This window comes from Archocentrus centrarchus, chromosome 23 (assembly GCF_007364275.1).
Source record: "Archocentrus centrarchus isolate MPI-CPG fArcCen1 chromosome 23, fArcCen1, whole genome shotgun sequence".
Taxonomy (NCBI): Eukaryota; Metazoa; Chordata; class Actinopteri; order Cichliformes; family Cichlidae; genus Archocentrus; species Archocentrus centrarchus.
The window spans coordinates 20270066-20297877 of record NC_044368.1 but is presented as its reverse complement, the minus strand read 5'-3'; the positions used below and the strand labels follow the sequence as shown (position 1 = coordinate 20297877).

The following is a 27812-nucleotide window of genomic DNA, read 5'->3' as shown; positions in this document are numbered from 1 at the left end:
AAGAATTCTAAGAATTGTTACAAAGGAAGAATTCTCCCAACACATGGAGAATTCTAAGCTTCTAAGAATTCTAAGAATTGTTACAAAGGAAGAATTCTCCCACCACACTGAGAATTCTAAGCTTCTAAGAATTCTAATATCAAAGCTAGTATTAAAGATCAAATTAAGAATTGTCACAACAAAGGAAGAATTCTCCCAACACATTGATATATATATATATATATATATATATATATATATATATATATATATATATATATATATATATATATTAGGGGTGGACTCGATTAAAAAAATTAATCGAATTAATTACAAGCTTTGTAATTAATTAATTGAAATTATTTTCCGACCAGTCTACTACACAGACCAACGAAGGGTGGAAGTGCACCTGTGATAAGCAAACTCCTGAAATTAAAGTTAAGCATCGTAACTGGATAGTTTTATTCAACATTAATGTCTCACTTAATATAGTTGAAAATTAATCATTCTCTCAGCTGTATTCCTTGATGTTGAAATGTGTAATGCTTGTTTTAACAGCTTATTTTCAATAAAAGACTTAAAATTAAACCACAAAAAGGAGAAAAATTTGTTCTCCGTTTAACCAGCTGCTTTTACACAGCTGTGCTTCACACTCACGGTTGCTAGGCGACATGAGCTACACAGAGGTGAGGACAGGTGACGCTGATATGAAGGCTAGCCGCTCACGTCCTCCCTTTGCGGTCTTCGTGGGCTCTGAAGGACGTGGGCCGGGTCCTTCGCAGGATGCGGCCCCTGAATTTGGACATTGTGCGTCGATATAATCTGTATGCCGGGAACTCGTGCACTGAGAAACGTTCCACGGTGCAAAGTGCGTTAAAATTTTTAATTCGTTAATTTCCCCGTAATTAATTAATCGAAATTAACGCGTTAAAGTCCCAGCCCTAATATTAACATGACCCTATAATTTTGCACAATTGCCTAAAGAATAGATGGGTATTGTTACTCTGGTTCTTCCAGGTGGATGTACGAACCATCCATGGCAGTACACCTCTTTGCAACGCTTGTGCTGCTGGCAGCCTGGAATGTGCCAAGCTGTTGTTGGAGTATGGAGCCAAAGTGAATCCGTCCCTCACAGCTCTCACTGCCTCACCGCTCCATGAGGCTTGCATACAAGGTAATCCTTCAGCAGCAATAACACAGGATTCAATCAGTCATGTCATCAGATGTCTCCCTATGTGTGACATCTTACATTTCTCTCAGGTAATACTCAAGTTGTGAGGTTGATGATAACCAGTGGTGCCAAGCTGGAGGCATTCGATGTCCACTTTGGCCCTCCCCTTCACATAGCATGTGCTAAAGGACATATGAATTGTGTCAAGGAGCTGCTAACTGCAGGTGTGTTAATGTAGCAATGTATAGCTGTTTTATTTTGAAAGTTTAGTTGGTGAGAACAAGTTTCCCGTGTAGAGTCTCGCGTTTCTCTGCCTGCAGACCCACCGATCTGCTCTTTAGTGATCCTTAATGACATTCATTCCATAATGTTGTGAATCTGCAGGACAAAGAACAATATGCCATCTAGATAACAATAATAATACCCAGCCCAGAAGTGAACATAAAGAATATTTATTGGCAAGTGAAATAGCACTGTATCAGGTGGGATTTATCTTAAACATAAAGTTTACCAAAACATTTTTTTTATCTAGTTCAGGCTAGTTCAGGGGGGGTGCTGGAGTCTATCACAGCTGTTAGAGGGCGAGAGGCAGGGTACACCCTGAGCAAGTTGACCAGTTTGTTACAGAGCTAACACATAGAAACAAACAATCAATCACATATAACCGCACAAATTAGAATTGCCAATTAACCTAGCCCTATGCATGTCTTTGGACTAATACCTTTTAATTATTCTGAACTGCATGCAGGTGCTAATGTGAATTCAGTGAAGTTCCATGAAACAGCGTTGCATCACGCAGCTCGGGTCAACATGGTGGAAATGATTGAGCTGTTGGTGGAGTTTGGAGCCAATGTGTATGCCAGCGATAACCTGGGAAGAAAGCCTATAGACTACACAACACCTGCATCTCCCTCATACACCTGCCTCAAGTCTTATGAAAGTAAAGTCCTGCGTTATGTCTGAGTTAAAGCAGAATAAGTTCACAGTTTTTTTAAATTTTCTTCTCTTTTTGCTCTTGAATCCTGATAATCGTATGAAAACATTTGTTGTCGACAGGTAATCCTTTGAGCCTGCAGCAGCTTTGCAGAATTGCTATGAGGATGATGTTGGGTACCAGAGCATCAGAGGTCATAAGTCAGCTGAATATATCCCACCGTATCCACAGCTACCTCCAGTACTGTGATCATCCCGCATCACTAAGACTGACACATGAACATTAAAAAAAAAAATGGAAATACAGTAGAGGCTGAAATGATAGAACAAGTTATATTTTCCTAAAATTCAAAGTAACTGCTTATTTCAGTTTAAAGTTACCATAGCCAGACTAAAAGGGGTTTAATTGAAGCATATTTCATCATTTGAAAATATTCAAAATCACAGTTTTTAGAAAAGCCAAGTGTGAAAATGTAAACAGCACTGTGATCATAAGTAGATCATAACAGTTATCAGTGCTAATCTGGCATGTGCTTGATTTATTTACACTAATACATTCAAGTCCCTTCCAAATTGCTCCTCATTCACATACAACAAATGTACAAGAGAACAGGATGAAAATCACTGTGAAGAGTTGGTTCAGTTAAACCTCACTGCCTAATGGGGGTGAAGTATTTTCTTTATATACTTCATCTCGCTGCCTGAGAGAATTTGGACTGAAAGTCTGCGCTGCAGCAACCAAACCTCTCATCACCAGAAAGAATCAAAAGGCTAACCTAAACCACATCCAGATAGTTTCCCCTACTTTAAAACCATTAAAGAGCATCAATAAGGCTCGTGGTGAAACTTAACTCAGCACAATTACTGAAGTACTTGGCTGAAAAACTGATGTATTATTATGTCATGCTGCTTTCTGCTTACATTTTGCATGCAGTACTGCACTTTTACTGCATACCATTTGTTTCAAATCTTTAGTTGTTATTTTGCAGAATCAAAATATATTGTACTAATGTATCTCTTATTAATGCATTACTGTAGATAAAGCTACTGCACTATATAAGGATTAAAATAGCCTCCAGCTGCAACATTGAAGTGATATACCCATCAATGAATCAATAACTATGATCCAATAATGCAATGTATGTGGTTGTGCATTGGTTTTATTGCACAGATTTTAATACATAACCTTTGTTCTGTTATATATTCCTTTCACTTGAGTGAATGATCTAATGCAGAGTTGCCATTTTGCAAACCAGGTATTTAATACAAACCAATTTCAGATTCTAGTGCAATGCCACTTTATATGTAATTTGAGCCCAACTGATGTAGGATTTATAACACTGATACAGATATTTGGTGATTTAAAAATCCAGTATTGTGATGTATTGGCCACAAACAAACACACTTGGCTAACATTTGTTATGTGTAGTTATTTCTGAATCCTTACTAAGATAATATGACAGTGTTTAAAAATAAATGTATTTTACAGTTGCAGTACTTTGCGGATTTCTCATAACTCTGCCTGATATTGCTCAGATCATCTGGTTGTTGTGTTTGTTGCATTGCAAAGCAGTGTTCCCATCCGGAAATTTGCAGAGTGCGCTCTGATGCCCAATCTGTGCATAACGTTGTTGAAGGGTGTTTCTCCCATCTTTACTTTTTAAATTTCCACATTTCTGCCATTATAAATGCCAATACTGATATATATCAACAAATAGCTAATACTGGCCGATATATTGGCTGTATGACTGCACAGGGTTTTACATGACCCTGAAAATCATACCAAGATTCAACATTTATTTATGATCAAATATAACTAAATTAAAATTCTAGTAAAATAGTGCTATAGCCCAGCTAATATTTCTTTAAATTGTGAGTGATGAAGGTCAGAAACATTTAAAAAGTCAAGTATTTATGAATGTAATTTTGATCTCTACTGTATGTTATCCATATTATTTATGTGTATTTATCACGTTAAGTCATGTCGTCACGTGTTGTAAATGGCATTTTATTGTACTGTTTTTTATGCAACATTATGTAAACTGAGGCAGAATAAATATTTGTTGCACTCTTCTCATGTGAAACAGTTATTTGGGGTAAAAACTACAAGTTCCAACATGCTCTTCTAGGGCCGATTTTTGTCACGTGACTCCTGCCGCACGTAGGGAACGAGGACGCGGCTGTTTATAAACAACACGTATGCTGGAGGGTCGTGTGTTAACGTAGCGTGTTCTGTGGGAAGGAAAAAAGGACGGAGGATGGAAATTGAAAACTCTCGGCCCTATTTCTTTGGAGACATCGGTAAGTACGAAAAGGGGTCAACATGGCCGGCGAGATTATCGCCGGTAATCAAACCTTGGGCAAGTTTGGCATCGGCTAGGTAGGACTGTCAGCCGGCTAGTGAGCATAATTGTTTTCTGTACCTATGCCGGTAATAACAGCTGACATGCTACTACAGAGTGTTTGCAGAAGGATGAATGGCTTTTTAGAGCGGAAAACCGACATTAGAAGACTGCAGTGCTGCCACCGTGGCCCTGGATGAAACTACAGTGTTACCTCCACTGCAAGAGGCAACAGTGCAATAAATAAATAGAGTGAAAAGATACACGTTTGACTGATTTTATTTAGTAAATTTAATATCAATACATTAAAAATGTATGGATGACACAAGAAAGTAAAAAAATCTCTCTATATATAGTATATACATTATGTTTGTATAAGAAAGACTAGCACCTTACTAGTCTTAAAAACCACTCAAAGCCATCCATCCATCCATCCATCCATCCATCCATCCATCTATCTTTTACTGCTTGTCTGGGTTTGGGTTGCAGGGGCAGCAGTCTGAGCAGAGAAGCCCAGAGTTACCTTACCCTGGCCACCTCTTCCAGCTCATTCAGGGGGACACTGAGTCATTCCCAAGCCAGCTGACAGGTATAATCTTTCCATCTTCCCCGGGCCTCCTCCCCGTAGGACGTGCCTGAAACACTTCACCTAGGAGGCATCCTAGTCAGATGCCCAAACCATGTCAACTGGCTCATTTTGATATGGAGGAACAACGGCTGTACTCAGAGTCCCTCTGGAATGACTAAGCTCCTCACCCTGTCTCTAAGGGAAAGGCCAGACACCCTTTGAAGGAAACTCATTTCTGCCGCTTGGACCCACCACCTCATTCTTTCAGTCAGTACCCAGGTTTCGTGACCATAGGTGAGGGTGGGAACATAGATTGATCGGTAAATCGACAGCTTCACGTTTATCTCGCTCTTCACCACAAAAGAGCTGTCGCTCAGTCTCACGTTCCACCCTCCCCCTATTCATGAACAAGACCCCAAGATACTTGAAGTCCTCCAACTGGGATGGTAACTCGTCCTGGACCTGGGGTGGGCACTCCACCCTTTTACTGGCTGAGAACCATGGTCTCAGACTGTGAGGTGCTGATGCAGACAGCAGAGGTGGCTGCACGGAGGGACTCAAAGCACTTTACTAATCATAAAGCACTTTTATCTGGAGGTTTTTAGCCCATACAAGCCAGAGAAGAATATGCAAAGAGGCACAAAGGAAATTCTGTTATGATTGAATGTGCTCCTCTGCAGGCTGCTGGGCAGAGCGAACAGAGGTGCACAAGACAGCATCCCTCGGCCAGGCCTCCCAGCTGGAGCAGCTCATTCAGAGTGGAGCTTCAGTCAACATGGTGGCTGTGGATTCCATCACACCGCTGCACGAGGCGTGTCTCCATGGACAGACCAAGTGTGTGCAGCTGCTGCTTGAGGCTGGAGCCCAGGTGAATCACAGAGACAAAGACGCATCGCTTCTTGAAAATGTGTTGAAATTTCATCAGAATTGTATTTATTAAATGTGATCTGCAGACTTTGTCAAACAGCTTTTTCCACTATAGTCCTAAATTTCATTATGTTCAACACCATCTCGTTATGTTGCAGGGAATGAATGATTTAAATAAAGGAAATTAAATATACATATATACAAATATTTGGGCATGAATGAAATACTTGATGAAAGAATCTCATATCTGTAAATGATAACCCTGTTCCCATGATGCATCTCAGGTGGATGCAAGGAATGTGGATGGAAGCACCCCGCTGTGTGATGCCTGTTCAGCTGGTAGTCTGGAGTGTGTGAAACTTTTGCTGCAGTATGGTGCCAAGACTAACCCTGCCCTCACCTCCCGCACAGCCTCACCCCTCCACGAGGCTTGCATGGGGGGTGAGTACCTCACATATATTTTTCCATTCCTGTCGACCTTCTGAAAAAAGAAAAAAAAAAATTCTTTACTTTGCGGTTGCATTTCAGGTAACTCAGAGTGTGTGAAGCTGTTGATTTCCATGGGAGCTTGTCTCGAGGCGTATGACCTCTACTACGGCACCCCGCTGCATGTGGCTTGTGCTAATGAGCACACGAACTGTGTTAAAGAGCTGCTCAATGCAGGTGAGTGTCAGTCAAGACCGGATGGGGTAATGTTCCAAAGCTGGGTTGTGCTTTTTGTCTGCCGCACACAGATTTTGGAAGTTGTAGTTTAAATGCAGTAAGATGGTTCTGAAAGTTGGAAATTAGCTGGTTGCTATTATAATACTGAGTGTTACCTATAGTTTGTTAGTCTGTATTGTTAGTGTGTTTGTATAATTTTTTTTTAACCTCCATTGTTTGGATTCTATTTATTGTGCACATTAAGCTGCTGGATGCCCTAATTTCCTTCGGGATCAATAAACTAACTAACTAACCAGCTAACTAATGCTATCTATCTATCTAAATGTAGAATCCATAAAGTAGAAACATTTCTATAAAATTTTATGATTTTAGTGAATATAAATTGCTGCTTTTTGTGTGATTTGCACAGCCTTATGCAACTTGTGTAGTGAGTGTCTAACTTTAGTCATGGAAAGTAACAAAAATGCAGCTTAATTAATTTCATTTTGTCAAATGCGTTTAATTTTGTGTTAATTAGCTGCATGTACTTAAGTTAACAGTGCTAATATTAACATATATGTTTTATCAGTTATTTTTGGAACTTTACCTTGATACATTGTTGTTGATACATTCACATGATAAAACCTCTGTGTATTTTATGTATTTTGTGCCTTGAGGTGACTGTTTGTTGTGATTTGGTGCTATTTAAATAAAATTGAATTGAGTGAGAATTCTATAAGAGCTCAAAATGTGAGTCATAAAGAAACTTTGATAAACAGGGTAAGAAAATTTTTTCTGGCTGGATATAGCTGACTTCATGTTCCTTTCTTTTGTAGGTGCTAAGGTGAATGCTGCCAGGCTACATGAGACTCCGCTGCACCACGCTGCTAAAAGCATGAGCGTTGAGATGATTGAGATACTGGTGGAATTTGGAGCCAACATTTACGCTAGGGATCAACACAACAGGAAACCTGTGGACTACACCACACCGGGCTCTCCCTCTGCAGCCTGCCTGCGGTCTTATGAGGGTAAGTTTAATTCAGGGCTGCGTGGAAAACAGCTGTAAACAGTGCAGCACTGTGCAGCACCAGTAGGAGGCGAGAGAGGATCATTTTTCACTTCCATGAAGGCTCAGAAAGATGGCACCTGCTATTTACCATGATATACTGATACACAGCTGGTGAGCTACAGCTGTCTCTTACTTCTAGAGCTTTACACTGAAAAGGAATCAGTTTTGCAGAGGCTAACACATATCATCCTGTTCAACACCAAGAAATGTGATATCATCAATATGTTATAAACAATGAGATTTGACCCATTTTCTCTGTGTGTAGCCTCACCACTGAGTCTGCAGCAGCTCAGCAGGTTAGCAGTGAGGAAGACGCTCGGCACCAGAGCTCTAAATGTTGTAGTCCAACTGGACATACCCAAACTGATCATCAGCTATCTCTGCTATCAGTGAGCATCACCTGGAGGATGAGCTGGATCAGAGAAGGACTGGAACCTGACCGCACAGCAAAGGTGCTACTGCATTAAATATGAGAACAGCTGACACAAGCACAATGTTATCAGTTTTTTTTTGTTAGTTTTTTGTTTATTTTTTTTAGTATGAAATTGCAGGCAGCAATTAGATGTTAGTTAAGTTTAAGAACCACTGCAGCAGTTATTGCAGTGAGCATTTTCAGGCCTCACAGCTGTGATACTTGAGTCTGTGGAATCAGTGCTGCTGTCAGCTAAGATGCACATTCGCTGTCCGGCCTGTGAGTCTGCTGTGCTGTCAAAGCCTTCTCCTCATCAAGAAGGCTTTTAAAAACACATTAAATATTTTATTTATTTAAAAAATGTAATATATATATATATACTGACTCACAAAGGCCACTTTTACTTTATGAGTGCGTAAAGCATGAAAAGAAATGCTACATTGCATCTCTTTGGGTGTGACCTGCAATCACATCACAAGGAGACAAAGGAAATGAGGCTGAGAGGAGGAGAAAGGAAAGACAGCTTTCAGAAGGCCTCAGCACTTCACTCAATGTATTTGATTAAAACCAAATGTGGTGCCAAAAGTTTTCTCCAACGAGGAACGCCTGAACGCCTCCAAACTGCAAGTGTTTTTACAAACATGGCAACTGCTTTTATATCTGATTAAAATCGCTGATGTTAATGTTAATGTAAGCAAGTAAAGTTTATTTATATAGTGCTGTACAAGAATTAAAACAATACTAAAAAAGAACCATGTTAAAACAGAATTACCATAAAAAAATGAATGTGAACAGAAGGCCCGATTAAACAGAAACGTTTTAACTGTATGTCTTGATAGTCGGGTTTATTAAGACCTGTTTCCTCCTCCTGTTAGAGGCAGCTGCACTGCTTCCTTTGCTTTAAACTCTCATTGTCACTCACTTCATAAACACGAGCATTGTTTGACATTTATTTTATTAGTTATTAGTTAGTTTGGTCATTGGCAAAGAAGCCAGTCTGAACTATAAAGTCTTAAATAGCTTTATAAACAGACTTTGTGCCACAAGAGAAGAGTGTGTTTCTAATGCTGGCATGACTGTGTAAGGATATTTATTTTAACTAGAAACGAGTCACAAAGCTCAGGGAGAGGCAGAGGAGGCGCAGTTTTTGGAAGCAGAGGCGTCTGTGGTTGTATTTTTGTCAGCTAATGGTTTCTGGATCAAATGCTGGATTTGCCGACAGTCCTGACACTAAACTTAGAGGTTCACTGTAAATACTGATTCGCAGTATTTACTGTGAACCTCAGTATGATGAAGTGTGTCATGGCGTGCCTGCTCAGATAACATTCCCGGAATTAAGGAAAACTACTTGTAAGATTCAGCAGTGTTGTTGTCAGAGCAGCGCAGAGTGAAACTCTCCAGATGCTCCTTGTTGGTTAGATGCTGCAGTTTTAGGAGAAACTGATCCTAGCTGCCTATTTATAGGCTTGTGGCATTTATACCATTAAATCTTCTTACAGTGATGACACAGGGAGCCCTGTCAGGTCTGAGTATTTTTAGAAGGAGGCACAGGAGGCTGTTTATGAATTCCTTAAAGACGTGACCTGTTTTGGAGGTTTAATAACTATGATTTATTCCTGGAAATGGATGTTTCCCACTGTAAGAACCAGGTCAGAGACACTACATTACATTCATGACCTATTTTAAAGCGTCTCGGATTTTTATTCATATGAATGGGTGAGTGTGTCCAAACTTTTTGACTGGTACTGTACAATGGATTATTAGAAAATAATAAGGACTCTAAGCACATAGTATATATTTCAGTATTAAACAACGTTGTTGTTTTCATCACTACAGCCAAAAAAAAAATAAGGATTTGATGTTCTTCAGGCAGAAATCACATTCTCAGATGACAAATGTTGTGTCCCGTCACTTATATTCATGTTCATCACATACACAGACAGTGGAAACAGTGAACGTGGGTTCCAGGTCTGAAAAGTGAAACTGCTGAAGTGCCTTAAACCTGTATTTTATTTAATGGCCTCCAGGTGATCGGTGTGGTAACATAAAGACCTCCAGTTGTGTATTAGTCAGATTCCCTGAGCTCTGATCTTAGTAAACACTTTTTTGATGACTTCATGGCTCAGTCACTACTTCTGGTTTCACAGTCAGATTCACCCTCACTCATCACATCCAGTAGCAAAAGACCAAGATGGTGATGATCAAACTGCTCAGCCAATAACAGGATTTGACTAACCACCGGATGACAACATGGTGGCTACGTCCATCTTTTATATTTTTGTGCGGCTATTTAATTTGAAAGAAATACTGTAGCTGCCTCAGTCACACAGTTCTGAAGATCTGTTGGCGACCCTCTGGAAACCACTATTCACGAGTTGGTGAGTGGTTGGTAGCAGTTGCTAGTGTGAAAACCGAAAACCTCCCTGTGATTGCTGCGGTTACCTGTAGATTTTATGGAAGATGCCACCTTGTCTGCAAATACTTGCAAACTACTTGCAAAGCAGAAGAGAAACTGTGAAAAGTGCGACACAAGCTGGAAATTCGTCTTCATATTAAAAATTTCCTGTTTTGAATTCTTTTTCATGTCCCAATTTCTCCAGGCAACAGCCAGCAACCTCATGGCAACTGGTTGGAGAATGCCTATTTTTTCTTAGTGGCCAGAGATTGTCAGGGAGTCACTGACTAGTCACCAGGTCTGTATGACTGAGGCTTAAACACAAGTAATGTTAATAACAGCATTAAATGACTCAACAACCTCTACAAGTACTATAGCTAACACTATGTGGGAAAGTCCCTTAATGTTATTGTGATCAAAGCCATCATACTGACTGTATTTTATTTTATGTTAAATGTGAGGAACATTGTTGTAATGCTTTAACCTTAGCATATACGTTAGATCAGTTCTAGTTATGGGTAAAGAGGGTGTGAAGCTGTTGGTGACTGAAATGAATTCCACCATTGGTCTAATCTGCATTTTAATGTCAAAATGCTTCATGTTATACCTTCAAAGTAAAGCACAAGAAGCTGAACTCTCCTACTTAATATCTTTTTTCCCCTCTTTCCCCCTTTATGATCCGAAGGATAAAACACGTGCAGCCTACTGACATCACCCTTCAGAATTTTGGGGTGTTTTAACTTCTCCATCTCCTTGCTTCTATCTGGAGCTGCCAGCAGGCACAGTTACCTTGCGCAGCTTTAAAGAACGCTGAGCCATCTGTCAGCACTTATGGCGATCGACACCTGTTGTGTTTACTGTTGGTCTGACAGATCATCAGCGAGAATAAAAAACGAGTACTTCGTGCCTTCGTCCAAATCTCTTGGTTCACTCCCCTCATTTGGCTCTCACCCTAAACGTGAGCAGGCTTCACGATGCTGGCCTCAATACGTCTCGCTATAAATATGCCAAGCTGTATAAAAGCTGTGTAGAAATCTAAATTCCCAGAAGCTTACCTTTCATGTAAGATATTTAGGCTATTATTCTTGTTAAAAGAAATGCAGGTGGGGCCATTATAATCCTAGCCTGTAAATAATCTTGAAGCACAGATCTCATGGAGCATTGCCTTTAAGAACTGTTAAATATCTGACCCTGATACAGATGGGTTCCTATGCTTATGGCTTAAAATAACCACTATGAAACATACTTGGTTTCAAAGTCCTTTTGGGCTGCTGAAAAAAAACAGGAGACGAGAGCAGGCGTGAGGGGAATGCTGAGTTATCGAAGATGAGAAGTTGCTCTCAGTCCATAACAGGAACAGTGAAATAAAAGTTGAACAGACAGGAAGGTTTGATTTGTTTAAACAGGCACAGCGGCTCTCTCAGCTGAAGTGTTGTCTCATTGTGCCAAGTTTCAAACACTGATTTTTGTGTTCAAATTGCTGTGAAAACCTGAGAAATAACACAAAATGTATACTGATGTTATTAAACAGTACTGAGGTGTTGCTCTGAATATGATGAACATGTTTTCACTGAATAAAAAACTAATCTACTGACATGTTTGCTGACCTCATTTTTTTTTTTGCATGAATCTGGACTTCACAGAAATTATTATTTAACCCCTTCGGTCACTTTCTGCAGTTATATATTGTACTGTAATATTTATTTTCTAAAAGATTATGTAGGCAGAAGATGATTTTTTTTTTCTTCCCCCCACCAAAATTTCCGTATCATGACCCAAAGGGTTTAAAGAATGTTGGTTGTTTGTCCCGGTCTGCATGTCCTCAGGGTGGCCACGTTATTCTAGAAAACACAAATCATGAACTGTATATGACTGATGAGGGCACGCTCCCTCACTGCGTAGTATTGTGTTAAATATGAAAGATAAAATGATACAGCTTTATCCTTTTTCTCCTGTAATCTTGGTGTAGTTCAATCTTTGAAGGTCTCATAAAGACAAACATTAAATGAGTCTAAAAGTTGCAAAGAACCAAATGTGATTCACTAAACTAGTGACAAAAACTAAAACTGCATGTATGTACAAAGATTTTGGTTATCCTGACAGAACATAGAGGACGGGTCAGTTAAATGACTTCATTTTCTATAGTGTACTCATGATAAAATACACACAGCATGCACCATAAAACACAAAACTTGCTGTCAACAGAACAGGCTAAAAATGTGATCTCTAAATAAAGCTGTGAAGCTGCTTCTTTAGCACGTTGCTTCAGGGCTGTAGGAAGTAGGTGAACCAGTTACAAGTATTTTAGGTGTGTGACTTTTAGAAGAAAGGACAGATACAAAGCTTAACCTCAGTTTTAAACTGCTTTTGTTTTATACAACAATGAATTATCACCCTGTAAAGCTGATCATGAACAGACCAACATAAGTATTCATAGAATTTTTGAAACAGTGAATGTTCATGTTCAAGAATCCAGTTTGAGATGATCCGAGCTCCGTGGCATGGTGCGCTGTCCTGCTGGAAGTAGCCATCAGAAGATGGGTACACTGTGGTCATAATGGGATGAACGTGGTCAGCAGCAATACTCAGGCAGGCTGTGGCATCTAAAGGATACTCAGTTGGGACTAAAGGGCCCAAAGTGTGCCAGAAAAAAAGAAAAGTCCCCCATTACTAGTCTGAACTGCTGATAAGCTTGGCCCTTCCATCCAAATGATGCAGCAGGAATGGAGACTCATCAATTGGCAAAGTTTTTCTAATCTTCGGTTGTCCAGTTTTGGTGAGCTGTGCGAATTGTAGCCTCAGTTTCCTGTTCTTAGCTGACAGGAGTGGTCTTCTGTGATTGAGGTCCATCTGCTTCGAGGTTCAACATGTTGTGTTGTTGTGTGTTCTGCATAACTTGGTTGTAACGAGTGGTTATTTGAGTTAGTGTCTTCTTCCTGTCAGCTCAAAGCAGTCTGGCCATTCTCCTCTGATCTCTGGCATCAACAACGTATAATGGCCCAGCATCACTGAATATTTTTCATGTTCTGACCGTTCTCTCTTTCATAGTGATTTTTGGGTGGGAAAATCCCCGTAGATCACCAGTTTCTCAAATACTCAGACAAGCCCGTCTAGCAACAACAACCATGCCATGTTCAAAGTAACTTAAATGATCTTTCTTGCCCATTCTGATGCTCAGTTTGAACTTCAGCAGGTCTTCTTGGCCATGTCTACATGCCTGAATGGTGTGGAAGAACTTTACTGGCCTGCAGGAAGGTTGTGTCCTGAGCTCAACCCAATAGTTAATTCACACCTTTGGGGTGAATTAAAACAGAGACTGTGAGCCAGGCCTTCTCGTCCAATGTCAGTGTCTGAGCTCAGGTTTAGGTGTGTTTCCCATAAACACTCCTAAACCTTGTGGAAAGCCTTCCCAGAAGAGGGTGGGCTGACATCATATTAAACCCTATGGATTAAGAATGGGATGTCACACATAAGTTCATATGCATGTGAAGGCAGATGAGTGAATATTTTTGGTAATATAGTGTCTTTATGCTTTAAGCAGATTTGAATACATATGATTCAAGTACTCAGGTGTGATCTCATGGAGAACAACTTGCCTCATAAGTATTAACTACAGTACTTCAAGTACTTGATCATATTGCTAACTCTTTTCTTAATTTTTTTTATTTTTTATAAAACCACGTTGCTATTAACAAGTAAGCTTAGTTCCACTCATTTCCCACTAGGGTGCGCCATGGACAAAGAAATCATTTATCGAGCAAACACGCTGTATAGAGCTGGTGGGTCTGCAACAGGCTGTGTCAGCACGTGTTCAGGCCTTGAGGGAAAAGGGAAGACAAGCTTCTGTAACTGTGGCCACTCTCCAGCATGTGTCTAATTTATTTGGCCCAGTTGATTCACTCACATCCCTCTCTCTGCCCCCGTGAGGACTAGATCTGTCATTAGGCTATAAACAGGACACCAAGGAGCAAGGGAAAATAAAAAGAAGCAACCAGATTGGGAGAGTAGATTGTGGATTTGAGCTGCTAAGCAGACAGGAACTGGGAGGCTTTTGTTTGAGAGTCAGAGATAAACACAGAGCTGGATGCTGTGATGGTCCAGTGCTTCGCTCCCTCAACAGACACTGCAGCCTGGAAATCACCACCCTCAAATGAGCAGCAGATGTGAGACACTGCACTGAAGGCTATCTTAACATTCACAGAGGCCAACGTACATGTGCACAAGAAGTTTATATCCAGCTGTTCATCAGACATGGTCAAAGTCTGGAAAAGAGCTGGGAGTCTGAAAGCTTGAGTTCAAGACTTGGTGTGACTGACAGGGACTGTGATGCATTCAGATGTAGTGCAGGGTGTCAGATAGAGCAGACTGTCACATGCTTGGATTTACAAAGGTTTAAAGTAACAGTTTCACCTCTGGCTCTCATTCCACCATCGTCATGTTAGAGGGCTTTTCTGGGCTGGTTGAGGCCAGGTGAGGCATTTTCTATAGAGCAGGACTGGACTGGACTCAGTGTTGGATATTTAACATCAAGGTACAAGTTCTTGAAATTCCTTTAGAATGAGAATGATCAACTTGAACCAAACACTTGTACAAAATCTTAACCTCAAGCTTCACCAATCATCTGGAAGCTTCTGTTTTAAACATACTTAAATGTGTGTTCTGTTTCTCTTCTTTTGTTTTGCCGTCTGTTGTCTCAGGTTGACTTTTCTCTCCCTCATATTGATTTCTTATGCCTGGGCTAAGACGGAGGCCTTTTCCTGTGACCTGTGGGATTAGATTATTTGGTAGCCTTTTCCTGCAGAAAGCCCCCAGTGTCCATGTCAGTGGATTGATCTAACACAGCAGCTGTTAACGTTCTTTCATGCATTCATGTCCGAAAGAAAGAAAGAAAGAAAAATGTAATCCTTATTGTCTGCTGTAACTGATGTTTTTTGTTGTTATAGATTGATGCATCCAGCTGTCATTAGCAGCTTGTCATTTAGTGTTTTATACTGTAGGTACAATGTCCACATTTGAAAGGATTTATAGCTGTTTCAAAGAAACATTTTAATTGTTGAGCCATTAATGAACTCAACCCAGTAAGACGTGTATGTATAATAAGTGGAAATTTTGGTCCCTTGACGGCTAAAATAATGAACATCGGATCCCTAAAAATGAGCATATATGTGCACATTCATCTATTGGTGTTGCCAGCACCCTCTAGACATGGCAGTTTTTCTAATATGGGGCAGATATGACTGACATTCCTGTTTATATTTTTCCATTGCACAGTAACACGCAACATGTTTTATTCTTTTGACTGGAAGAGGGTCTTTGTAACTGCAGTTAGAGGCACTGACAGTCTGCAACAGTTAGAGGCACACAATGAAACTGAATCATTGACATGTGTGCATTGGGTGGAGATGCCAGACTGTAATTTTTAGTTACTAAGAGATATATTGATGAAAAAAAAATAGCTGTAACTTGTATTTTTAAATTGCTTCTATTCAGCCATACAAAACCAAAACTAAGTAAAGACAAGAATCTAACATTAGCATTTTTTATAATTGCATATTTTCTTCTTCTTGAAAACATAATTGGTTTGCATCTTGAGGCGCACCCTGATGCAGCAACCGCAGCAATACTAATACTGGAGGTCAGGAGATAATGTCTCCTTTAAGAGACCCTCACAGTCTGCATTAGAAGGCTGGAGAAGGTGGAGGGGGCTTTGTTAAGCAGGAGACTCTGGTTTTTGTCTCATTGGAACCTGATACTTTGCACTTCGTTTTGCTTTTCATTTTTAAAAAAGTTTTCTTTCGACACGAGGAGTCAGGGATCAGATGCCAAAAGACAAAGGTGTGCCTATTGATGCTCTGAGGATGAGAATATAACATGATGTCCATGTTTTCTACATGATGGTCTCATTCAATCAAATAGATGGTAAAGCTGGGCTGGCTTGTGATTGGCAGGAAACTGTATTATATGTACAGTACATAAGACAGGCATTCATAAACCAAACAAAAAGTTCTGTTCTCCCAAAAAACTTCAAAATACTAAATTAACATCTTTTATGTTTTTTGTTTGTTTTTTTTTTTAATAATCAGCCTTAAAGAACAGAAATGGGGGTTTTCATGCTCCAAACCACTTTTTTCCTTTAAATTTCCATTGAAGTGAGTGACATATATATAAAAAGATGATGCAAGCAGCATATAATTCCATTCAGTTCTCTGACGGTCGTTACACTGTACCCATGTTTTAGTTTTCTCTGAGAAAAATGTTATTTTGTTACTGTTTTTAATTCAGTTTATCCATCATTTACTGACACAGCTCCGGTACATTATGTATTATTGACAGTATGTCGGCAAACCAACATAAGAGGGTTTAATTTTCAGCTCCCACTGATATGAATCCTCTTCTTCTAAAGAATAAACAACTATTACTAAAGGCTTAAAAATATCCGGGACATGAAGTCTCCACTTTTAGCACGCTGTGAGCTGAACTGTTACTAAATTAAACTACAGCTGACTCATTCTGTGAGGCAATGAGATACTTCCTGCCCTCCTGCAGCCTTTATCAGGAACAAAAAGCCTCAGTCCGAGGGTGGACACTGAGATCGGACCAAACCCTGTTTCATCAGGAATTCCACAGATGAAGACATTGCAGCACCACCCACTAAGCAACAAGAAAAACACAATGACATAAATCAAGAAAACATACATCTTCTAAATTATAACACGAGGTAAAACCGGCAGTGATGTTGGAAACAGATATAGATGATTAACACTTTAATTATAATAATTTATTGATTACAACAGTAGATTAAAGACTTGTTAATTGTTTGCAGCTCCGGAGTCTGGCCTCCACCCTCGAGTCTGCTCCCACACTTACAGTCAAACAGACTGCTTTGGTCTGAGAAAATCATATTCACGTGTGTCTGGATCACAGTGCCCGAGGTTATACGCACTCTCACTCACACTCGCACGCACACAAGCACACAGGGACACTTCAAAGGCAGCTTCATGATGGAGACATCTGGTAGTATTTTCTGGAGGGAGTCCCCCATCACAGAGTTTTCCAGTCTCAAATAAAGTTGCTTCAGTGAGAATGAAATCAACAGAGTTTCCTTCCCAGACGCTTTCCCTCTCAGTCTTTGTTTTTCAGCTGCTGATACATGAATATGCCCAATGTTCCAGTGAAGTTTAATAAGACTTGGACCGCCACAATGACTGGCTGACTTTCTGCTGTTCTGTGAAGTATCGTTTCTTCACAGGTAGTCTTCAAGGGAAAACTGAATGATTTTTCCTTCTTTAGCTACGGATGTACTGGACTGGACAAATAAAACATCCTCCTGTAGAAACACCTGTAGATTAATCCTCTGAGGTCTATTAATCATAGATACATAACCCTACCCAAACACTAAATTTTGCAGAGTCTCAAAGTGGACTTTTTAGTTTTTATAAAATGTGATTTGTTTTTGATGTATGTCTGTCAGAATGCTGACAGACATCTCTGATTGCTTAGGATGAGAGCTGGGATTGTCACCAATGATGAGTTAGATCTCACATGGTTAAATGTTCTGTTTGACCGAAACTGCAGAAACACTGATACAACATGTCTAAAAATATAACTTCACGGTGTCTTGCATTAGCCTCTTATCAGTTCCTCACACACCTACATGCTGGCTCAAATCTTATACTTCTATATGTATTATTTTCAGACAGAAGTGCACTCTAAGTTCTCAGGTCAAAAAAAGGTTGAGTGTTGTAGGCTGTACACTTCTCAGTTTATCTGTTGCCATCTTGAATATGTAGCACAAAGAGAAGACCAGCCACCACGTTTGAGCCAGTGGGTGAAGGATAGTTCATCAGCATCAATGAGAAATTAGGGGGCTGTGTTCAAAACTGGCTGCAATTCATACACAGTTTTAAAAAGCCTCGAATCGAAGCTGAAAGTCTGCACTTCAATCATATCTTCACTGCAAAACTACAAAAACTGTCATTATCCAATAAATTATGGACCTGACTGTATTTGGGAATTCACACATCCACTCTGTGTCCAACCTCATGTGAGAGGAGTTATAAATATCCCTTCCAATGAGCACTTCAGACAAAAACAATCTGAATCCAGGAAGCTTCTCCTACTCAAATATTTTTCAAGTTAATGGAACGTATCAGAATACCAGCAGATCTATGTTATTATTGATGAATGGTCAGCCTTTCATTCCCAATGTGAGCTGCCATTCAGTTTAGTTGCACGTGGCAGGTGCCTTTGCCAAGGACACCTTAACAGTGGGACATTCTTCAAAAGATGCAAGTGAAGTGCCTTGCTCAAGGATGCTTCAGTAACACTGACAAGCACAGACTTTTTGATTCTTACCCCAGATTTAAAACGGGGATCAAAGCAACAGCTTTCTGGCCACAAGCCTGCTCGTGGTGCTGAGCAGATTCTTCACGAAGTGCTGACTAAGCTGGAATTCAGGCTCATTCTTCAAATGCCAAACAGGCATGGGTGACGTTTTTGGGCAAATGTAAAATAGAGGAACATACTATTCCTCAGCTGTCACGCTGTGCTGTCTATCAAATCTGGGTGGACTGAATACCTGAACATGAATTTACACCCTTGTAGCATACTTGCCTTCTGTGGTAAACAAGAGGCAAAGCATCTGAACAGATTTCATAACACTGCTCTGTTTGCACTTTATGTTCTACTGGGCTGCTGCCTTTTGTAGTTCATCAAAAGCAAATATTCACAGAGCAGCTCAAGGTGAGGTAAACACTTATATAACTAACCTGAAAAACTTTGAAATAATCTAAGGAATGCTGACGAAACACGGCTGCCAGTCAAAACTAAAAGAATGTTTCTGGTGCAAAGTTCCAGTTTTATTGTTTCTTGCATGGCTTAAGGCTCAATCCAAGGCTAGGTGTGAATAGTTTCTGGATGCAACTGATAATTTCTACAAACTTGGCGACCTTTGCAGTGATTCTTTTAACCAGCACAAAAATACTTTTATAAAATGTCCTCTGGCAGATAAACAAGCCTGGATATTGACTTTCAATCTTTTGGGTCAGTAGTCCTCACTCTGGGGGTCATGGGAAGAGTGGGAATAAATATTGTTGCAATAATGCCATGTAATCAACCTGAATGATTTATTGATGAGGCCACAAAAGGGCCAAAGATCTGATCTGAGCCTTACCTTTGAGTATACCTCAGGGACAGCAATGACTGACGATCCTGCACTGTGCTTTTAATTCTTTCACTCAGATCAAAAACTCAGTGTTGGGCATTAACCAATGTTTTCATGCAGCAAAATGCTCTGAAAATTCATTAGTTTTAAAGTTTTCTATTCCAGCATTCATCACTTTTGCTCTCAGTCATTTTTTATCCATTTTAGCAATACATGAGCACATTTTACTTTCTGTTTCAAGCATATATTATTTATTTTGGATAATAACTTTATGTAGGTATGCATTTCTTTTAGGAATAAACCATTTATCAGTTAAATTCAGCAAGCTGTTTTAAGCATTTTGTTATTTTTAGGTGTGGTATTAACCTTTGTTCATTACTGTTAGATAAATAAAGAGGTTCCATCTCACTGATACAAGGTATCTGTTGCTTCTGCAAATTTACTTGAAGCTAACAATTTAAAATGTTTTATTTTAAAATCTAAATATGTACTCGTTGTTTTAGGTGACTGCAGTGGGTCTTTTTTGATAATGAAATAAACAATGCATCTGTTGCTTTTAGCAATTAAAACTGTTAATAACAACAAGTAACTACTTAAACATGATTTTTTGTTTCTTTTTGGTTTTCTTCAAGTTTTCTTGGAGTTATTTCAATCATTTATCAATATTATACCAATATTTGAATTGTTGTTTGTGTAATTGTGTTTAATCTAACCAGTGGTTGTTAGCATTTTCACATCGTAGCAGTTTGGGCATGCTACATTTTTTCATAACTCGCTTGGTTGCAAATAATTGTTTTTTTCCCCCTATTTATCATTTGTTGAGTCATAAATGCACATAACTGAATCTCCTATTACTCCTGAAAGCAGCGCTGCACTGTCTGTGCTGGATAATAGAAGGTCATTACTTAGCCTGAAAAACAAATCTGGAGTACAGAATGTGCTGAAAGTAGTGTTTGTTTTCAGATTGTGTTTCTCTCTCCGACAGCTATTAATTAGATGGTTCTCACCTCAGTGTTTACTGAGGCCTAGCAGATCATCGCGCTGTTCTACATACCAGCTGTAGTTCTGGGAGAAGTGTTCAGGCTGTAAATGCCTTGGCACAATGTGTGCATTAACTTGCATAACGCTTTTTATTGCTTGTGTCATTGCTTTTGATTGGTTACCTGTACGCTGAGAATCTCAAAGCATGGTTTTAGACCTGTCCTTGTTATTTATTCAATGCCATATAAATATGCTGAATACGCGACCTCATTCTTTTATAACAATATGGTTAAAATATTTTGGCACGTACAAGTCAGGTTATCTAACTTGTTGGCTCCCATTGCGAGTCACCTACTTTCTGACATTTGTTCCTGAAATGTCAGAAAGTAATGTGGTGATATGATGGATGCAAAGTTATTATTAGCAAAGTATTTAAGCGCTGTAAGTAAACAAGGGCAACACATCAAATATTAAAAGTCAGTGGCTGGATGTAAAAATGTTTCAGAAGAAAAGATGCATGAGAGAGAAGGACTGCATGAACAAATAGTTCTGAAAAACTGAAAGCATGTCATTTAATCTATGGTAGAGCATGGTGTGTCACTTTAGGACTGAACAGGGATAAGCTGGATATCAGAGTTCCAGGCAGACACAATACTTTTGAACACCACTGTCAACACACTGAAATTAAAATTCTGTGCAAACAGACAAACAAACAAAGGCTGTACAGAAGCAGACAGAAGGGAATGTAACTGAGCCAAATGTATACATAGTTGAGTAAAATTTGCTGACCTTAAATTGAGTGATTTTCTAGTATCAATATCAAATTAGAAAATAATACATATACACTAATATTTGTGCGGTATGTAGCTGTAAAGTAAAAAAACAGGAATAAACATTTCGACCTGTTTAAAGTTGCTTAAAAAGTCAAAGGTAAGAAAGGTGAGACCAAAGGGAGGAATAAACCCTTGCTGTATTAACTGTGGGAGCGTCTGTGTGTCTACATACACTGCGTGCCTTCAGCAGTAAAACAAAGACTTAAACTTGATACAACAAAACATTCCCCTGCAGCATTAAATCGCTTCTCTTTAAACTCTAATAATAGTTTATTGAAAGATCAGATTAGCCTGAACAAATCAGCCTGGCGCCTGAGAGGAGAGCAGATTAAACCTGCAGCAGTTCTGCCCTTTCAAAACTCACATGCGTCTTTAATTTGGTGCTGGCAGGTGAGACTGACAGCTTGTTTCCTTGTCTCATGTGTTTACGCACTGCTGATAAGCCAGAGCACAGTAAAACTAACGTAACGTCAGGAAGCACAGAACTCTCACAGCTCAGTGCTTCAACTTTGAGGTCTAATCATCATCCACTGCAGCCTCATGGCGGTTTGTGAAGTAGTCACAACCTCTAATCTACCGATTCCTGTTTCTGGACATGAATTTTTCCGCCCATGAACAATATTTTTCATGTCTGTCTGGTCTCATATGTCCAAATACACAAAATCAGCACTTTCCACTTTATAAGGGTCAAAAAGTCCACAACGGGAAGTTGCAGACCAGTTCAATCTTACATGCTGCAAAACTTTAACTTCTTTTATTTATTTATTCATTCATTTAGCTCTCTATTTTTTTATACATTAGTATTATAAAATACTTTATTAAGAAACAAACAAAATACAGCATTTCCTAGTGGAATACCAATACCACTCATCCTGTTCAGGGCAATGGAGCCAATTATTTTAGAGTCCACATCTAATTAAAGAAGGAGAGAAGCATTACTTTCATTTCAATGGCTACTGGGAGATAAAATCCACGTGAACAGAATCACCTCTAAATTTGAATTACTAGTTCAAAGATTTTCCCCTAAAATAAGCCTTAAAAAAGTTTTTTATTTTCCACCAGTGATCCTTCTGCCATGCAAGGACACACTTTTACACTGGTTTCATTCATCACTTAATCCAGATTTCTCAGATTTCATGTCTGCATAAATATCTCTTTTATAGAGCAGGTCTTGTGCTGTGTCCTCAGAACATTGACCTTTGACAACGAGCTTAAGAGACCCTGACCTGCCACTTCCCCTCTCCACCGCCGCCCCTGCCCTTCTCTGTTAACACTGAGCACAGTTAAATGTGGATCTGTCACCTCACATGTTGACACAGCGTTTTTCTTTTCTCTCCAGAGTTCCACTTTTTTCCAATTTTCACAAGTGAGCCTGGAAATTGTGAGTCGAGTAATCTGGCTTCAGGCGAACAGATGAGAAACAGTAGGAATCAGTGAAGGATAAGAGCGCAGGGAAGGGGACGAGTGTTATTCCTGGAAACGGTCCACACCACCACCACCTCCACCGTAGCCGCCTGCTGTGCCACTAACCCGGTTGTAGTACGACACCTCTGAGATGCGTGTATGTGTGAGGGAGGGTAAAGGTGAAAGGGCACCAGATTTGTAGTGTGAGGTGGAAGGCGTGAAGGCCAGCTGGCTGAGACATCAGTGAAGATTGTGTGTGGCATCTGCTTTTGTATTCCAGCACACACACAGTTTGCATGCATTAGCAGAAACATGAGAATATTCATTTATTACAGCCCTACAAATCCACCAATAAGGCTTTGAAATATTACTTCCAATGCCACTTTTCCATTCTTTCAGCCTTCAAGCTGTCTGACGGTCACTCTCCCTCACATTATTCATTTTATGGAAGCATTAAATGACCTGTAAAGCACCTTGTATTTCACAGTATATTTAGTCTTGGATGGATTTATAATTATCTAATAACCTGAAAGTCTAAATTTGACTCTTTTAACTTTGTTTTGGGGCTCTACCAACTCTTTTGAAAAGTATCTGTCTCTGCAGCATCTGCCTTTCTGCTGTTGGCTATTGGGCAGGTTTTCTGTTCAGGGAGACGTTTTGCTGAAAACAGCTGGCTGTTTCTGCTAGACAGAGAGCACAAGAACAGTGAACAGTAGCGCTGCAGCAGCATTATTGGCTGATGAACTTGAAAGTTAAATTTTCATGTCTATTGTCAGCCCAGCAAGTCTTAGATATCCCAAATCTGTGAGGTTCAGTGGATGCCAAACTGTCAACATCCTCTAATCAATGGACCCTATTTAAATCATTTCTCACAGCACACATTGAAGTGTCTTTCCAGTGCAATATTCATGTCTGCCCTGACAAACCTCAGACCTGTCAGGCAGTCACACAGTGTACTGGCACGTCTGTAAACGAGATGCACATATCCCCTCGGACTCTCAGGATATTTGGTAATGTCTGGATTCCTTGCATTGTGGCTGTGGAGCTCAGTGCAGGCTGTCTGCTAAGGCATTTCACGCGGCGGCAAAAAGATTGGGACCAGCCCAGCCAAAATATGAACTGTCGATGTGAATGGAGTGCAGTTTTCCATCGGAGGTGGGGCGCTGAATGTCTGCAAAGGGGGCCAAGTGCTCGGAAAGCAGACACATGAAATAAGAAACTGAGAGCAAATGGTGTGTTTCATGGATTCTCCCAGTATTTGGAACTCTTCTGGAGGATGAACACATTCTTCCAGAGGATATTCCCTCGATTAGTGTTTTGATGATGGGCTGTCTAATGGATCACTTCAAAATCTTTCACTGGTGTAATAGGCCAAATTTTGGCACTTACAGTGCTAGCACTATGACAGTAACTCAGAGTTACTGCTTTTGTTCAGCTTATATGTAATAGTGGTTTGCCTGCAGTCAAATGTATTCGCTCACCCATCCAAATCATTGAATTCAGGTATTCCAGTCTCTTCACAGGTGTATAAACCAAGCACCTAAGCATGCAGACTGCTTCTACAAACATTGGTGAAAGACTGGATCGCTCTCAACAAGCCCAAAAATGACATTTCCTCGCTACTAAATATTCCACAGCCAACTGTTAGTGATATTAGAATAAAGCGGAAATAATTGGTAACAAAAGCAACTCAGCCATGAAGTAGTAGGCCACCTAAAATCACAGTGGGGTCAGTGGATGCTGAGGTGCATAGTGCACAGAGGTCACCAACTTTCTGCAAAGTCAACTGCTACAGACCTCCAAACTTAATGTGACCTTCAGATTAGCTCAAGAACAGTGTGTAGAGAGCTTCATGGAATGGGTTTCTATGGCTGAACAGCTGCATCCAAGCCTTACATCACCGAGCACAATGCAAAGTATCAGATGCAGTGGTGTAAAGCACGCTGCCACTGGACTCTAGAGCAGTGGAGACATGTTCTCTGGAGTGAGGAATCACACTTCTCCATCTGGCAATCTGAAGGATGAGTCTGGGTTTGGCACTTACCAGGGGAACGGTACCTGTCTGACTGCACTGTGCCAAGTGTAAAGTTTGGTAGGGGGGGGTTATGGTGTGGGGGTGTTTTTCAGGAGTTGGGCTCGGCCCCTTAGTTCCAGTGAAAGGAACTCTTAATGCTTCAGCATACCGAGACATTTGGGACAATTTCATGCTCCCAACTTTGTGGGAACAGTTTGGGGATGGCCCCTTCCTGTTCCAACATGACTGCACACCAGTGCACAAAGCAAGGACCATAAAGACATGGATGAGCAAGTTTAGTGTTGAAGAACTTGACTGGCCTGCACAGAGTCCTGACCTCAGCCTGATAGAACACCTTCGGGATGAATTAGAGTGGAGACTGTGATCCAGGCCTTCTCTCCAACATCAGTGTCTGACCTCACAAATGCACTTCTGGAAGAATGGTCAAAAATTCCCATAAACACTCCTAACCTTGTGGAAAGCCTTCCCAGAAGACCAGTACCAGTCCCATTTATGTGAATTTGTGAGTGTGTCCAAGTTTTTGACTGCTTTTTTTTTTTTGTGTGTGTGTGTGTGTGTGTGTATGTATCAAAAGTCTGCTCTCATCTGTGACAAGCACAGGGTGCCAGTGGTGGACTTGCCAATTCTGCTACAAATGCCAGTCAGGCTCCACGGTGCCGGGCAGTGAGCACAGAGCCAACTAGAAGATGTCAGGCCCTCAGGCCACCCTCATGAAATCTGTTTTTGAATGTTTGATCACACCAGTGGCCTGCTGGAGGGCATTTTGTAGCTCTGGTAGTGCTCTTCCTGTTCCTTTTTGCACAAAGGAGCAGATATAGTCCTGCTGATGGGTTAAAGATTTTCTACAGCCCTGTCCAACTCTCCTACAGTAACTGCCTGACTCCTGGAATCCCATCCATGCTCCTGAGACTGTGTTGGGACACACAGCAAACCTTCTGTCAATGGCACGTATTGATGTTCCATCCTGGAGGAGTTGGACAACCTGCCAACCCTCTGTTGGGTCCAGGTATCATCTCATGCTGCCAGTAGTCACACTGAGCCAAATGCAAAACTAGTGAAAAGACAGTCATAAACAGATAGATAGCTCGCTGTATATGTTTGTGTGCAAGCAGATACAGATATCCAAATCTACACTGTTTTGAAGAAGCTTCAGCACAAATACACGTGTAGCTACTGCATAAATGTTTATTCTCCTGCTTATGTGGTATGGTCTACCATATCAAAGCGATGGCCCGAGAGAGAAGGTGGAACAGAAAAGAAGTTTTGCCAGCTGGCACCATGAAAGGCTGTGAGTTTACTGGCGAGTGTCAGCTTTCTGAAGGAAAACCCTCTGAACATTTTACAAGACAGTTAAAATTCTTCAGAGTCCTTCAAGCAGATCAGTTTCAGGGAAATTCGTCTGCTCACTAAGAAACTGTTGACATAAATACTTTGGCATAGGTACTCTTGCTCTGTGTGTGTGTTCCCTAAATGAAGGCGTGTTTCAGGGGTGGCAGGCAGGTGCTCTGTCAGGCGTTTAGGCCCTGTGACAAAAGAGTAAGGCGTTACCTTGGCCTCCAGTAACACTGTGAGGAATCTTGGAGTCATTTTTGACCAGGATATGTCCTTCAATGCACATATTATCCAAATATGTAGGACTGCTTTTTGCATTTGTGCAATATTTCTAAAATCAGAAACATCCTTTCTCAGAGTGATGCTGAAAAGCTAATTCATGCATTTATTACTTCTAGGCTGGACTATTGTAATTCATTATTATCAGGCTGTCCTAAAAGCTCCCTGAAAACTGATCCAAAATGCTGCAGCTAGAGTGCTGATAGGGACTAGAAAGAGAGAGCAGATTTCTCCCATATTGGCTTCTCTTCATTGGCTCCCTGTTAAATCCAGAATAGAATTTAAAATTCTCCTTCTCACATACAAGGTCTTGAATAATCAGGCCCCATCTTATCTTAAAGACCTCATAGTACCGTATCACCATATCACCTCCAATAGAGCACTTTCCCCATGATGCACTGAGCATCTCTGAGCATCACTCTCTCTGTGAGTGCTTCTATTTCCTTTACCACTTTTCACGCTGTATGTGTTTATTCACCACTTTATATTCAATCATGAGTTATTATTAATATCTGGCTCTCATCTACTGCCTGTCTTTTCTCCTGTCTCTCTCCCCTCACCCCAAACCAGTCACATTAGATGACTGCCCCTCTATGAGCCTGGTTCTGCCTGATGTTTTTTTCCTGTTAAAAGGGAGTTTTTAAGAAGAAACATCCTTTATTGTCCCACAGAGGGGAAATTTGGGTGTAACAGCAGCCGCAGTTATTATAAATATAAATATAATAATTTACACTATTGAGAATATATATATATATATATATATATATATTATATATATATATATATATATATAATATATATATATATATAAAATCAACAAACAAGATTATCCTTAATAATACTAATAATAACACTATATACAATGTACATTCCTTCAAACTGTGACCAAGTGCTGCTCATAGGGGGTCATTTTGAATGTTGGGTTTTTTCTGTAATTATTGTAGGGTTTTTACCTACAATATAAAGCACCTTGAGATGACTGTGGTGATTTGGCACTATATAAATAAAACTGAATTTAAATTAAATTGATGTTTGGCTAAAAAGTGACTTGTTGTTAAAAGCGCCTTGAGTGGTTAGTAAGACTAGAAAAGGACTATATAAATGTGAATACACTGCATTACATAATAAAGTGTATGGCATTTTATAATTGCCTGCTGTTGGGTTTTTCCTTTAATTAAGTGACTTGCATGTTGGAGTTTATACCTGCACGTGTGGTTGACCTTATGTAACAAACACACATCAGCTCAGATCTGCCTGCACTGAGAGGTCTTACTCTCTATTTTGTGCTCATAATGATTTTTAAAGGAGATAAAATTGGATTGTGCCAGACTGTTTTTTTTTTCTTGCTGCCAACCACATCCATCTTTTGTTACACTGATTATATAATCCCTTTGCAGACACTGTGAT

General features: G+C 40.1%; 2 protein-coding genes across 2 annotated transcripts in view; both read left to right on the top strand.

The window, feature by feature from the left end:
• The window catches only part of asb13a.1 (ankyrin repeat and SOCS box containing 13a, tandem duplicate 1), a 16592-nt gene extending 12452 nt beyond the window's left edge, over positions 1–4140 (top strand). The window contains exons 3-6 of the mRNA XM_030720614.1: positions 997–1153; positions 1240–1374; positions 1899–2090; positions 2207–4140. Of these exons, the coding sequence (XP_030576474.1) occupies positions 997–1153; positions 1240–1374; positions 1899–2090; positions 2207–2370 (648 nt within the window). The 3' untranslated portion in view covers positions 2371–4140. The remainder of the gene's footprint in view (positions 1–996; positions 1154–1239; positions 1375–1898; positions 2091–2206) is intronic.
• Positions 4141–4258: 118 nt separating this feature from the next.
• LOC115773616 (ankyrin repeat and SOCS box protein 13-like) lies at positions 4259–8192 on the top strand. Its single transcript, XM_030720453.1, has 6 exons — positions 4259–4384; positions 5674–5861; positions 6145–6301; positions 6389–6523; positions 7339–7530; positions 7837–8192. The coding sequence occupies exons 1-6, from the start codon at positions 4342–4344 to the stop codon at positions 7962–7964; spliced, it is 843 nt and encodes a 280-aa protein (XP_030576313.1). The 5' UTR covers positions 4259–4341; the 3' UTR covers positions 7965–8192.
• The last annotated feature ends 19620 nt before the right edge of the window (positions 8193–27812 follow it).